Below are 16038 nucleotides of genomic sequence, written 5' to 3' on the forward strand. Positions count from 1 at the left end.
AATCACCCTCTCCAAACTTTCCAGGAATTTCTGACTTCCAGCCTTGCCTCTCAATCCTTCTTAAAAAACCTTAATCCTACTCCCAACATCACCACTGCTGAAGCCCAGGCTATCCGTGATCTGAAGGCTGACCGATCCATCGTCATTCTTCCGGCGGATGACCGTGGTACTTGATCGTCGGGAGTATGTGGCTGAGGGACTGCGTCAGCTTTCAGACAACACTACATACAAAGTTTGCCAAGGTAATCCCACTCCTGATGTCCAGGCGGAGCTTCAATGAATCCTCAGAACCTTAGGCCCCCTACAAAACCTTTCACCTGACTCCATCAACCTCCTGACCCCACCAACACCCCGCACCCCTACCTTCTACCTTCTTCCTAAAATTCGCAAACCCAATCATCCCGGCCGTCCCATTGTAGCTGGTTACCAAGCCCCTACAGAACGTGTCTCTGCCTACATAGACCAACACCTTCAACCCATTACATGCAGTCTCCCATCCTTCATCAAAGAAACCAACCACTTTCTCGAACGCCTTGAATCCTTACCCAGTCTGTTACCCCCGGAAACCATCCTTGTAACCATTGATACCACTTCCTTATACATAAATATTCCATACGTCCAGGGCCTCGCTGCGATGGAGCACTTCCTTTCACGCCGATCACCTGCCACGCTACCTAAAACCTCTTTCCTCATTACCTTAGCCAGCTTCATCCTGACCCACAACTTCTTCACTTTCGAAGGCCAGACATACCAACAATTAAAGGGAACAGCCATGGGTACCAGGATGGCCCCTCGTATACCAACCTATTCATGGGTCGCTTAGAGGAAGCCTTCTTGGTTACCCAGGTCTGCCAACCCAAAGTTTGGTACAGATTTATTGATGACATCTTCATGATCTGGACTCACAGTGAAGAAGAACTCCAGAATTTCCTCTCCAACCTCAACTCCTTTTGTTCCATCAGACTCACCTGGTCCTACTCCAAATCCCATGCCACTTTCCTTGACCTCCACCCGTGCAATGGCCAGCTTCACACGTCCGTCCACATCAAACCCACCAACAAAGCAACAGTACCTCCATTATGACAGCTGCCACCCATTCCACATCAAACGGTCCCTTCCCTACAGCCTAGGTCTTCGTGGCAAACGAATTTGCTCCAGTCCGGAATCCCTGAACCATTACACCAATAACCTGAAAACAGCTTTCGCATCCCGCAACTACCCTCCCGACCTGGTACAGAAGCAAATAACCAGAGCCACTTCCTCATCTCCTCAAAACCAGAACCTCCCACAGAAGAACTCCAAAAGTGCCCCACTTGTGACAGGATACTTTCCGGGACTGGATCAGACTCTGAATGTAGCTCTCCAGCAGGGATACAACTTCCTCAAATCCTGCCCTGAAATGAGATCCATCCTTCATGAAATCCTCCCCACTCCACCAAGAGTGTCTTTCTGCTGTCCACCTAACCTTCGTAACCTCTTAGTTCATCCCTATGAAATCCCCAAACCACCTTCCCTACCCTCTGGCTCCTACCATTGTAACCGCCCCCGGTGTAAAACCTGTCCATGCATCCTCCCACCACCACCACCTACTCCAGTCCTGTAACCCGGAAGGTGTACACGATCAAAGGCAGAGCCACGTGTGAAAGCACCCACGTGATTTACCAACTGACCTGCCTACACTGTGAAGCTTTCTATGTGGGAATGACTAGCAACAAACTGTCCATTCGCAAGAATGGACACAGGCAGACATTGTTTGTTGGTAATGAGGATCACCCTTGGCTAAACATGCCTTGGTGCACGGCCAGCACATCTTGGCACAGTGTTACACCGTCCGGGTTATCTGGATACTTCGCACTAACACCAACCTGTCAGAGCTCCGGAGATGGGAACTTGCCCTTCAGTATATCCTCTCTTCTTGTTATCCTCCAGGCCTCAATCTCCGCTAATTTCAATTTGCCGCCGCTCATACCTCACCTGTCTTTCAACAACATCTTTGCCTCTGTACTTCTGCCTCGACTGACATCTCTGCCCAAACTCTTTGCTTTTACAAATGTCTGCTTGTGTCTGTGTATGTGCGGATGGATGTGTGTGTGTGTGTGTGTGTGTGTGTGTGTGTGTGTGTGTGTGTGCGCACGCGCACGAGTGTATACCTATCCTTTTTTCCCCCTAAGGTAAGTCTTTCCGCTCCCGGGATTGGAATGACTCCTTACCCTCTCCCTTAAAACCCACATCCTTTCGTCTTTCCCTCTCCTTCCCTCTTTCCTGATGAAGCAACTGTTTGCTGCGAAAGCTTGAATTTTGTGTGTATGTTTGTGTTTGTTTGTGTGTCTATCGAACTGCCAGCACTTTCGTTTGATAAATCACATCATCTTTGTTTTTAGATATATTTTTCCCATGTGGAATGTTTCCCTCTATTATATTCATCTTTGTTTTTAGATATATAAACTTACAGTTTCCACTACAATCTCACTGCTATCAATTTCAACACCCACAACACAATCAGGCAGCATTAAATTTGTGTTGTGCAGTGGTCATAATGTTTAAGCTCATCAATGTGTGTAAAATAATGTTTATCATTTACATCTTAGGTATATCAGTGTAAAAGCAACAACTGAATAAGCATCAAAAAAATTATATAAAATAACAAATCTTGCAAAACTATACAAATCGTGAGCAGATATGATATAAAGCCTTACACACATACACATAAAAACACACAAACTATTTATGTTACCACTGAGTGAAATTCTTTGAGTTAGGAAGCACTTTTTAAACAGTATGTCACACTTCACTGCTCAGAATGTTTGCTGTATAGTGAACGGTTGTCTTTAATCACACCTATATAAGCTGAAATGTATGGGATTCCTATGACAAGAATTGTTTGTGGATTCACTGTATTTTAACAGAAAGAAATTGCGTAAGAGCTATCACCAATTTATCATGTATAGTGTCAGTTCTGAAGCATTAACTGTCAGAAGATAAATTCATTATATTATTGTCCAAGTAATAGAGCATTCAGATTCTGAACAGACTTATTACATGTGTAATTCAGTGTTCAACACTATTACATGTGTAATTAAATGGTAAATAAGACTGTTGAAGGCACAGCTAGCCTTTAACTGAACTTACGTATCTGTAGGTGAGTTAGATCTTGTGGATGGTACAGAACTGTCTGTTGAGGCAGCCGTAGTTTGTCCATTACCCATCGTTGAACTGTACATATCCAAATCAAGACCATGAGTCCTCAAAACATGTTGCAGTAATTGTTCTTGTACACTATTTTCTTGTGCTTTCTGCAAATACAAAAATAATTAAATGGTAGGAGGTACAGTATGATTAATTAAAATTTTAAATTTACATTTTTTCAAAAAAGGTATTAAAATTTTAATTATTTATTGCACATCACTTGTGTAGTATACAATAACGATCAACACTACACTGAAAGAACAGAGATGATTGATTGGTTGATCATGTTCACATGCTTGTAAATTGTTTCTTCAAAATGAACAAGATTCCCCAAAAAGGGCATACTTTTTATTCCATATATTGCCTGCAAGTGTATAGGCCACTGTACTCTTTTCTCAACTGCAAAATAACTGCAGTAACTCTGTCAATAGGATAGTCCAATACCTCTCTCTCTCAGTTCTGTACAGGTTGATTAAATGATTTACTTATTTATTTGTGGGAACAATTACAGAATCTCAATATACCTGACTTACTTATAAATAATTTGATGCAAATGATAATTATCTGCTTCTGTGATAGACACTCTTTAATGCTATAAGATCACTTATTAATAAGATACTCCTTTAAACCCAGATCAAAGGAGCTTTCCTTAAACTTTTTAGGTGGTTTGGAAGGCTTTTATGCAATCTGATTCCTAAGTGACAAATGCTGCTATCTACAACTTTTACATTATGTCTTGGCAGCAAGTAATCACAACTTCCCAGTGTTATAAACATGTACATTTTTGGTTAAATTATTGTATTACTTACATTCTAAAATTAGGTGTGCTGCCTTAGAAATGTCTATTGATAGCAGCATATGTAATTTTTTACTCTCTGGCATCTCTATACATGACTCATTATATCCAAGATAGCACAGAACTTATTTTTAAAATAATAATAATAATAATAAAGATTAATGCTTGATTTGTAAGCTGGCTGCAGTTCATCCCCATGCTTCAATTTCACACAATGCTCTCACACCACTGAATTGACCATAAAGGACCAGATAACACAATTAGTTTGATGTGACAGCCTTGTCTGCCCTGTCTCACACTATATGACTTCCAAGAAAATTTTAGCTGATCTACTTGGCTTGAGAACTAAGACAGATGTAGCCATCAGATGCATTACTCTTATCATGCTGGTGAACATGTGATGAAAGATCTCATACTAATTTTACACATGCCATGAAATAAATGGTGCATTTAACACTTGTGAGATAATCAGAGCTGATTTTTTGTTTTCTGTATCATTTATCATTAACACATGTATTACAGACATTACAGTTTACAGAGAGTAAGGTGGTTAGGACAAGGGACAAAGTTACTATCAATACAATAGTTTTTCATGGTAGGCACGAACAACAGTGATTATATAGTGTGGGAGTTGTCTAACAAATGTATCACAGAACTTGTGATAGAATTTGAGACAATATGCAAATAAATAGCATACCTGATGACACATCTGATGATGCAGTGCAGATGGTTCAACATCACACTAATCAACACTCCTAAAAGATCTCTGCCCATGAATATAATTCTTGTAGTATTCTATTATACAGCAATACAATTCTTGTAGTATTCTATTGCACAGCTGTAGTTGGTACATTCCAATGAACAATAAGAAAACAACATTTCATATGAGATATCGAACAAAAACTAAGTGCTTAGCAGTTGTTCTAGATTTGAGAATCAAGTCATCTACAGTATGTTCTCACACAAGTAGATTTGTCTAGGAACATGGACTTCATAAGACAAAAAAAGTAGATAAAGTGTTCATTAACAACAGATTCCAGAACAGTATTAACTTTGCTAATCAGATCACTTTCTGATCACTGGTATAACAGACATTAAACTGTAAACTAAGTTTGGGTATGGTGATAGAAGACCATCAGGTACAAAAATGAGGAAATTAAAAGAAAATGGATTAAGGTTTAAGTTCCAACAGCAAAAAAGGAGATAGTTTGGCTTCAAAGAATCAGATGAAATGGTAGGTGGATGGTATCAGCAAAGGCAACTATTAGAGAATAATGAAAACAGATGCAGCTGAAATCAGAAGGAAGACGAGACAAATGGCTACTGGATGTAATAAGCAAGGAGGTGGAGGGTAGGAAAGTTTCATGGAAGCCAGAAGAGAAACGGCAAGTTTAACATGTAACACAAAGAATATATTGTATTATTAAGGAACAAACCTCTTTCAGTTGGGCTTCCATTTCCTTCAGACAGAGTTCTTTCTGTGCTGCAGCATAACCTTGATTTATTGTCAGATTATATAACTTTTGTATTATATATTGTGCTTCTTCAACATTGTTCACACTCTGCATTAATGGTGCTATGTCCTGAAAAGAAAATAGTGTATCTGAAATATATTTTGTTAAGTGCTACAACATCTACGAACGATTTCAATTTGTGAATTTTGAGATTCTTTACTTTTATCCTCATTCATGAAACAGATATGATCTTGCCTTCTGCCAGAATAAAACCAACAATATAAAACATCTCTAGAAAATTACACAAAAAGGTAATGAATCAGAAAGCAATGTTCATTAAAGGGGACTGCAAAAACTTCTATAAATTATTAAAGTCACCTTCATTAAAAGATGAAATGAAGTACACAACACACAGGACCACTGATGTACCAAATTAAACTATTTTCTGAAGGTTTACAAACCCAATACTCCAAATAACCAACAGAAGTAGCCAATCACAACGAAGAAGAACTACTTCACTATTAACACTGAAATTCACAGTCAATATGAAAGCCTATGAATAGGCTAACTCACAACTGGCTTCTGACCTGAGATACTTGTCAGTAACATCAACAACAGAAAATGGTTCAAATGGCTCTGAGCACTATGAGACTTAGCATCTGAGGTTATCAGTCCCAGGCTGTAGCGCCTAGAACCGCTCGGCCACTCTGCCTGGCCATCAACAACAGAACTTTATAATGAAATTGTATGTTCAAACTAATAAAGAGTAATTTAGTGGTATTGGTATTATGAACAGATGACATAATTATTTAATAAAAGAAGAAGGATACACCTGAATTACACATCTATACAGTTGTTGTTGTTGTGGTCATCCGTCCTGAGACTGGTTTGATGCAGCTCTCCATGCTACTCTATCCTGTGCAAGCTTCTTCATCTCCCAGTACCTACTGCAACCTACATCCTTCTGAATCTGCTTAGTGTATTTGTCTCTTGGTCTCCCTCTACGATTTTTACCCATCACACTGCCCTCCAATGCTAAATTTGTGATCCCCTGATGCCTCAGAACATGTCCTACCAACCGGTCCCTTCTTCTTATTAAGTTGTGCCACGAACTCCTCTCCCCCCCCCCCCCCCCCAATTCTATTCAATACCTCCTCATTAGTTATGTGATCCATTTCAAAAGCTTCTATTCTCTTCTTGTCCAAACTATTTATCCTCCATGTTTCACTTCCATACATGGCTACACTCCATACAAATACTTTCAGAAATGACTTCCTGACACTTAAATCTATACTCGATGTTAACAAATTTCTCTTCTCCAGAAATGCTTTCCTTGCCATTGCCAGTCTACATTTTATATCCTCTCTACTTCGACCATCATCAGTGATTTTGCTCCCCAAATAGCAAAACTCCTTTACTACTTCAAGCGTCTCATTTCCTAATTTAATTCCCTCAGCATCACCAGACTTAATTCGACTACATTACATTATCCTCGTTTTGCTTTTGTTGATGTTCATCTTATATCCTCCTTTCAAGACACTGTCCATTACGTTCAACTGCTCTTCCAAGTCCTTTGAGGTTTGCTGATGACATTGTAATTCTGTCAGAGACAGCAAAGCTTTTATTTCTTCTCCGTGGATTTTAATACCTACACCAAATTTTTCTTTTGTTTCATTTACTGCTTGCTCAATATACAGATTGAATAACATTGGGGAGAGGCTACAACCCTGTCTCACTCCCTTCCCAACCACTGCTTCCCTTTCGTGCCCCTCAACTCTAACAACTACCATCTGCTTTCTGTACAAATTGTAAGTAGGCTTTCACTCCCTGTATTTTACCCCTGCCACCTTTAGAATTTGAAAGAGAGTATTCCAGTCAACATTGTCAAAAGCTTTCTCTAAGTCTACAAATGCTAGAAATGTAGGTTTGCCTTTCCTTAATCTTTCTTCTAAGATATGTCGTAGGGTCAGTATTGCCTCACGTGTTCCAACATTTCTACGGAATCCAAACTGATCTTCCCCGAGGTCAGCTTCTACCAGTTTTTCCATTTGTCTGTAAAGAATTCGTGTTAGTATTTTGCAGCTGTGACTTATTAAACTGATAGTTCAGTAATTTTCACATCTGTCTACACCTGCTTTATTTGGGATTGGAATTATTATATTCTTCTTGAAGTCTGAGGGTATTTCACCTGTGTCATACATCTTGCTCACCACATGGTAGAGTTTTGTCAGGACTGGCTCTCCCAAGCCCGTCAGTAGTTCCAATGGAATGTTGTCTACCACTGTGGCCTTGTTTTGACTCAGGTCTTTCAGTGCTCTGTCAAACTCTTCACGCAGTATGATATCTCCCATTTCATCTTCATCTACATCCTCTTCCATTTCTATAATATTGTCCTGAAGATATCGCCCTTGTATAGACCCTCTATATACTCCTTCCACCTTTATGCTTCCCCTTCTTTGCTTAGAACTGTGTTTCCATCTGAGCTCTTGATATTCATGTGCCAAATAGAATCCAATATGACTGACAATGAAACTCAGTTTTCACCACACAGAAAAAATAAACATTTTTTTAAATATGGTGGATACCCACCAACAAAAGTAAAACCATTGACAACCATTTCAATCACCCAATGCCGCAAACTTTCAAGATTTGGATACAAACAATATTTTGGATATGGAGGACTTAAATTTTTTGGGACATACATAGAAATCCTTCAGAGAAAACAACACACAATTGTGAAAAAACTAAATTTAAAAAAAGAATAAAGTAAATTAAGCAAACACACAGAAAAAGTAACAGCCATAACAAAGAATCAGGAAAACTGAAACATGATAAACAGAGATAATGCAACAGAACATGAAGACTTTAAAAGAAACTACACACAGCTCTTACATGGAAGAAGGAAAAAAAAAAGAACAACAAACGGCATACTGCACACTCAACACACCACAGTTTAAGATATCTTTGCCTTAAAATTATTTTTGGGTAACCGAGTAGTGGCTAGTATGCCAAACTGGTGTTGTGGCTGGAGTGCTGAGATGCAAGGAAATAGTTTGAAAGTTTGTGAATGGCCTGAGAGCTAAAGTGTTCAAATTTATATTCTGAAAAAAGGGCAAGTTTCAGTATAATAGACAGTGTTTTAGATAGAATTTCTGTGTGTGAAGAATTATTTCTTTCTTTCTGATTATCAATGAGCTCTACGACTTAGTGATCATCTGCCTTGTATTTATTCCTCCCCGTACAGATTTGAGCCTTACAACAGAAATATCTCTGGACCAACAAAACATCCAGAGACAAATTTGACACAGTTTGCTTCTATCAGTTAAAATGTGGTTTATGACATTTTGACTAGACAGATACAACAATTTTAAATTATAAAAATATGTATTCTGAGCACTTCAGGCCACTAAAAAGTGATAGTATGCACTCCATCTTATCGCATCACCACAGAGGATGATTGCCTCATTGTGCAGGTAAGAAAACTAACAATGTGATAAAATTTTCACATGCAGTGAAAGAACTGATAAATGATTACACAACTACACAACAATATGTCATGAATCACTGTTTGCCACATTTTATTAACTACAAACAGACACCTTCAGAAAAAAAGTGAAGTTCAAGCACGGTCTATTATTCAGAATCCTCCTACCCATTCCTCCTATCTCTGTGCTGCTTCTTTAACATACATGCTCACACACTATCACAAATCATTGTTACACTTGCTTGGTACACACTCTGATCAATGTTCAAAACTAGTGCTCTATTAGAAAAAAAAATATGTGTACTGTCAGCAGCAGCTGTAGTTGTAGTAGTAGTAGTAGTAGTAGTAGTAGTGGTAGTGTTCTAACATATCTCATCAGGTGTATTGCCTGATGTCTGTCTGTATTTATTTTATCAAAGTCCAGTATAGTATAACAAAAATATGTGAAGGACAGATTGCTACTCACCGTACACAGGAGGTGCTGAGTCACAGGCAGGCACAAAGGAAAAGAATACTGGAAACATTTAAGCTTTCAGCCAAATACATTCCTCAGAAGGAGAATTCACACAACTACTACTTTCACAAACATCTGCTCTCTTCAGGTGCTACGGCCCGGCTGTGACTGCACTTGACATGAGTAGCAGTACGCTGGTTAGGTGTTGGTGTTAAGAAAGAGGCATGCAGTGGGTATGGGGGGTGGGGGGGTGGGGGGTGGGAGTGGTTAGCAGGGTAGGGGTGGGGGGACAGTGTCAGGGGTTGAGGATAATTATTTTGTTGTTATTACCTTAGCATCTTCAATTTGCATCACATTTTGTTGCGACTCTTGGATAACTTCTTGTATGTATGAAATTGTTGCATTAATATTTTGTATTTGTTCATCAAGATCCATCAGTGCCAGAGTGTTCCCTCTTTCTTCCTCAAATCTTCTTCTGCGTTTTAAATCTTCAAGTGAATGACAGAGTGATTCTCTCTCTTGCAGATTTCTGTAATTTATACATAAAGAACTACATATTTGTGCAACTGTGTATAGAAATTAATTACGGTCAGAATGGATCAGTGTTGAAATCTTTTTAGAGAATAAAAATGTGTTTCAATTTAAAGGCAGTTTGTATCTTTTTATGTAGGATGTTGTGATACAACTTGCTTCTAAATCATGCAGTGAATTTTTGGAACTTCAGTATCATCCTATAGAAGATCAAACTCCAAGCAGTAAACCTGAGACAATTAGAGTATTTAAAGAGCTCAAGCTGCTGCAGGTAGAAATAGGTCATTTGTCTAGATTAAGGACAAACTTGCACAATCAGGCAAAATATTTAGAAGACACTGTACATTTACAAGTTTTTATCTATGCCTCCAAACACTGCAGTGATTCATTTATTGTACAAACAAACTGAAGATATTTGGGGCATCCTGGCTGTGTAGTCAGCATCAATCAGAGGGTTAAAATAAGGCTACGATGATTACTGTGTTGTGTCAAAGGGAGTATCAGCATCCATTTATTTTAAGCCTAGTTTGAGGCTCAGTAATTTGATACAAAATTTATGGTAAGTACTTAAACAGAAAACACTGGCAAGTAATATTGGAGAACCATGAAACCATTTGGACCAATTACACATTTGAGTATAATTTTTCATACATTACTGTGAATACACCTCACATTAATGTGAAGATCTTAATACTTTCCAACAGGTGTGACAAGCAATGAGCAAACTGTGTGACTGAACAAACATAAAGAGGTCAGAAAATTGATCTAGACAATGGAATGATAGGAAGGGCTGCAATTAATGCAGCATCTGTCCACATCAACTCGAACATCTGCTCCTGTATGTTCCTGTTAAGTGGCTACATGCAAGATCAGCCACCAAAAGCACTCTGTGTAACTAAAGCACTGTGTTCAATCCCTCAGATTTGTAGATTTTTTGCAAAGCCATTTTAGGGAAAATCTTCTGAAGACATACAAATGCAAAATAAGTAACAGACAATCAACTGCAAAGCAAAAAATTTCACCTTGTACAGGACAAGGTTAACTAACCATAATAACCACTTTTGTGTTATGAATTGTTGAACCATATGAAGATTTCTAAAGGGAAATGAAGAATTTCTTCTGTCAATATTAGAAAGTGAAAAGTCAAATGATGCATCTATATAAGTGTTATGCTTATCAAGACATGTCACTAGTAAGTAACAAAAATTAGAGGCTCTCCTTTAAGGTGAGAAGCCAGTACTATACTACTGTGGAAAAGAAAAGAAATTGTGACTGTACACAAAGAGCAAATTCAAATCTCAAGCTCCATATCTGAACAAATCTTTTTCTTTAAGTTATACACCCATATTACTGAATTTTGGAACAAACAAGCTAGTACTCTTAACTGTAGGCAGGCATCTCAGTTGCACAGATTAAACTCTGTTTAGGAACTGGAGGGTGTGACAATAAGATTATGTAAAAACAAATAGAACATGCAGTTTCTAATATCTAGGACTGTCTTGTTCAACACAGTAACATTTCTACGCACAACAGGGATTAATAGAGCAACAGACATTGGCAACTTTGTGGCATATATAACTGGCTGCATGAATTGCAGAATGTTGTTGTTGTTGTTGTGGTCTTCAGTCCTGAGACTGGTTTGATGCAGCTCTCCAGGCTACTCTATCCTGTGCAAGCTTCTTCATCTCCCAGTACCTACTGCAACCTACATCCTTCTGAATCTGCTTAGTGTATTCATCTCTTGGTCTCCCTCTACGATTTTTACCCTCCACGCTGCCCTCCAATGCTAAATTTGTGATCCCTTGATGCCTCAAAATGTCTCCTACCAACCGATCCCTTCTTTTAGTCAAGTTGTGCCACAAACTTCTCTTCTCCCCAATCCTATTCAATACCTCCTCATTAGTTATGTGATCTACCCATCTAATCTTCAGCATTCTTCTGTAGCACCACATTTCGAAAGCTTCTATTCTCTTCTTGTCCAAACTAGTTATCATCCATGTTTCACTTCCATACATGGCTACACTCCATTCAAATACTTTCAGAAACAACTTCCTGACACTTAAATCTATACTCGATGTTAACAAATTTCTCTTCTTCAGAATCGCTTTCCTTGCCATTGCCAGTCTACATTTTATATCCTCTCTACTTCGACCATCATCAGTTATTTTACTCCCTAAATAGCAAAACTCCTTTACTACTTTAAGTGTCTCGTTTCCTAATCTAATTCCCTCACCATCACCCGATTTAATTTGACTACATTCCATTATCCTCGTTTTGCTTTTGTTGATGTTCATCTTATATCCTCCTTTCAAGACACTGTCCATTCCATTCAACTGCTCTTCCAAGTCCTTTGCTGTCTCTGATAGAATTACAATGTCATCGGCGAACCTCAAAGTTTTTACTTCTTCTCCATGAATTTTAATACCTACTCCGAATTTTTCTTTCGTTTCCTTTACTGCTTGCTCAATATACAGATTGAATAACATCGGGGAGAGGCTACAACCCTGTCTCACTCCTTTCCCAACCACTGCTTCCTTTTCATGCCCCTCGACTCTTATAACTGCCATCTGGTTTCTGTACAAATTGTAAATAGCCTTTCGCTCCCTGTATTTTACCCCTGCCACCTTCAGAATTTGAAAGAGAGTATTCCAGATGACACTGTCAAAAGCTTTCTCTAAGTCTACAAATGCTAGAAACGTAGGTTTGCCTTTTCTTAATCTTTCTTCTAAGAAAAGTCGTAAGGTTAGTATTGCCTCACGTGATCCAACATTTCTACGGAATCCAAACTGATCTTCCCCGAGGTCTGCTTCTACCAGTTTTTCCATTCGTTTGTAAAGAATTCATGTTAGTATTTTGCAGCTGTGACTTATTAAAATGATAGTTCGGTAATTTTCACATCTGTCAACACCTGCTTTCCTTGGGATTGTAATTATTATATTCTTCTTGAAGTCTGAGGGTATTTTGCCTGTCTCATACATCTTGCTCATCAGATGGTAGAGTTTTGTCATGACTGGCTCTCCCAAGGCCATCAGTAGTTCTAATGGAATGTTGTCTACTCCCGGGACCTTGTTTCGACTCAGGTCTTTCAGTGCTCTGTCAAACTCTTCACGCAGTATCTTATCTCCCATTTTGTCTTCATCTACATCCTCTTCCATTTCCATAATATTGTCCTCAAGTACATCGCCCTTGTATAAACCCTCTACATACTCCTTCCACCTTTCTGCCTTCCCTTCTTTGCTTAGAACTGGGTTGCCATCTGAGCTCTTGATATTCATACAAGCGGTTCTCTTCTCTCCAAAGGTCTCTTTAATTTTCCTGTAGGCAGTATCTATCTTACCCCTAGTGAGACAAGCCTCTACATCCTTACATTTGTCCTCTAGCCATCCTTGCTTAGCCATTTTGCACTTCCTGTCGATATCATTTTTGAGACGTTTGTATTCCTTTTTGCTTGCTTCATTTACTGCATTTTTATATTTTCTCCTTTCATCAATTAAATTCAATATTTCTTCTGTTACCCAAGGATTTCTACTTGCCCTTCTCTTTTTACCTACTTCATCCTCTGCTGCCTTCACTACTTCATCCCTCAGAGCTACCCATTCTTCTTCTACTGTATTTCTTTCCCCATTCCTGTCAATTGTTCCCTTATGCTCTCCCTGAAACTCTTTACAACCTCTGGTTCTTTCAGTATATCCAGGTCCCATCTCCTTAAATTCCCACTTTTTGCAGCTTCTTCAGTTTCAATCTGCAGTTCATAACCAATAGATTGTGGTCAGAATCCACATCTGCCCCTGGAAATGTGTTACAATTTAAAACCTGGTTCATAAATATCTGTCTTACCATTATATAATCTATCTGATACCTTTTAGTATCTCCAGGATTCTTCCAGGTATACAACCTTCTTTTATGATTCTTGAACCAATTGTTAGCTATGATTAAGTTATGCTCTGTGCAAAATTCTACCAGACGGCTTCCTCTTTCATTTCTTCCCCCCCCCCCCCCCCCCCCCCAATCCATATTCACCTACTATGTTTCCTTCTCTCCCTTTTCCTACTGACGAATTCCAGTCACCCATGACTATTAAATTTTCGTCTCCCTTCACTACCTGAATAATTTCTTTTATCTCATCATACATTTCATCTATTTCTTCATCATCTGCAGAGCTAGTTGGCATATAAACTTGTACTACTGTAGTAGGCATGGGCTTTGTGTCTATCTTGGCCACAATAATGCGTTCACTATGCTGTTTGTAGTAGCTAACCAGCACTCCTGCATTACCCCTATTTGATTTTGTATTTATAACCCTGTAATCACCTGACCAAAAGTCTTGTTCCTCCTGCCACCGAACTTCGCTAATTCCCACTATATCTAACTTTAACCTATCCATTTCCCTTTTTAAATTTTCTAACCTACCTGCCCAATTAAGGGATCTGACATTCCACGCTCCGATCCGTAGAACGCCAGTTTTCTTTCTCCTGATAACGACGTCCTCTTGAGTAGTCCCTGCCCGGAGATCCGAATGGGGAACTATTTTACCTCCAGAATATTTTACCCAAGAGGACGCCATCATCATTTAATCATACAGTAAAGCTGCATGTCTCGGGAAAAATTACGGCTGTAGTTTCCCCTTGCTTTCAGCCGTTCGCAGTACCAGCACAGCAAGGCCGTTTTGGTTAATGTTACAAGGCCAGATCAGTCCAGACTGTTGCCCCTGCAACTACTGAAAAGGCTGCTGCCCCTCTTCAGGAACCACATGTTTGTCTGGCCTCTCAACAGATACCCCTCCGTTGTGGTTGCACCTACGGTACGGCCATCTGTATCGCTGAGGCACGCAAGCCTCCCCACCAACGGCAAGGTCCATGGTTCATGGGGGGGAATTGCAGAAAGTCAGTACATAATGATTAAAGAAGAGTAAAACATTCTCCACAACTAGTTTTATATAAAAAAGGGAAATACTGCGAAAGATGAACAAAGGTACTGACACACTCACTCAAAATACAGACAGAAAATGTGCAAATTGGACTATGGGAAACGCTGTACCACCCAGATATTGTAGATGCAAAATTCAATTCTTTCTTAAATATACAAGTATCTAACAGCACTTTAAATTCAGTTCTCCATTAATGCAGGCAAAAGTAAATTCAAGCAAAAGTGGAAAGAAAATGCTGTTATCATCTAGACTCTATCAGTTGTTTCCCAGGAAGAAAGAATTTAATTTAATCAAAAAAATAAAATGGGATCTTTATTAGCCTTTAAATATACCTAGAGGTAGGGTAGTAACTAGAGGATGTAGTTCATTGTGTAGCTTCAAGCTATTTATAACTCCAGTGGGGTAGTGACAGTCTTGAAAACACTATGTCTAACTAGTTGATACTATTACAGAAAAAAATAGTATATGATGGTACTGAAGATTAACTGTTACATTTACTTAGTTCTTATCTAAACAAAAGGCAACGGTTAGTACACATCGATAAGAAGAACTGAGAATTCACGAAAATAATGAGGCATTCCACAGGACACTGTTCTCGGGCTCTTCCTGCTTACTGTGTGCATTAATAACGTCTTGCATCATATGACCTATGATAATGACACATGGGGTAAAAAGCCAAAAGGGATCTCTTGTTGGCAAAGTCAATTGTTCACTGATATCATAAAAAGTGTTTTGCCTCAAAATTATCAGTGTTGGATTTTTTTTTTTTTTTTTTTTTTTTTTTTTTTTTTTCAACTTAATACACTTTACATCATCCTCTACAAACTACAATCAATAATAAAACAATTTTGAATAGATAAATTAGTCAAGTTCATCATTAAAGTAGTGCATGTTGAGCCTTGAGATAGGTACCTCTTTTTGTTTATGGAAAAATAATATGAGCCGACTAGAGATCCTTTTTAAATAATGGACTATGGCAATAAGCTTCACTTTGAAAACTACTCTCTCCTGAATGCTACTGTTACTGGTTTCTCTCAGCAAAAGAAAGTTTCCTGATAACATTATGTCTGCCCCAATTACAGGTCCCTTTTCCTTTGTGGATTTACAAGCCAGTAATATTGCTGATATTCAGACTCCAGTTCTGCACATTTTTTTAATTACTTATTATGAATGGTTATTTATTTTAAACATTTATCATGCTGTATC

At 38.7% G+C, this 16038-nt stretch overlaps 1 protein-coding gene across 4 annotated transcripts in view; it reads right to left on the reverse strand.

The window, feature by feature from the left end:
* Positions 1-16038, reverse strand: part of LOC124613188 (kinesin-like protein KIF21A) — a 504551-nt gene that overhangs the window by 103750 nt on the left and 384763 nt on the right. For all 4 annotated transcript variants that reach the window (XM_047141839.1, XM_047141838.1, XM_047141840.1 and 1 more), the window contains 3 exons: positions 9705-9903; positions 5419-5565; positions 3130-3293 (listed from right to left, as the gene is read on the reverse strand). In XM_047141839.1, coding sequence (XP_046997795.1) covers positions 3130-3293; positions 5419-5565; positions 9705-9903 — 510 coding nt within the window. The remainder of the gene's footprint in view (positions 1-3129; positions 3294-5418; positions 5566-9704; positions 9904-16038) is intronic.

This window comes from Schistocerca americana, chromosome 4 (assembly GCF_021461395.2).
Source record: "Schistocerca americana isolate TAMUIC-IGC-003095 chromosome 4, iqSchAmer2.1, whole genome shotgun sequence".
Lineage (NCBI taxonomy): Eukaryota > Metazoa > Arthropoda > Insecta > Orthoptera > Acrididae > Schistocerca > Schistocerca americana.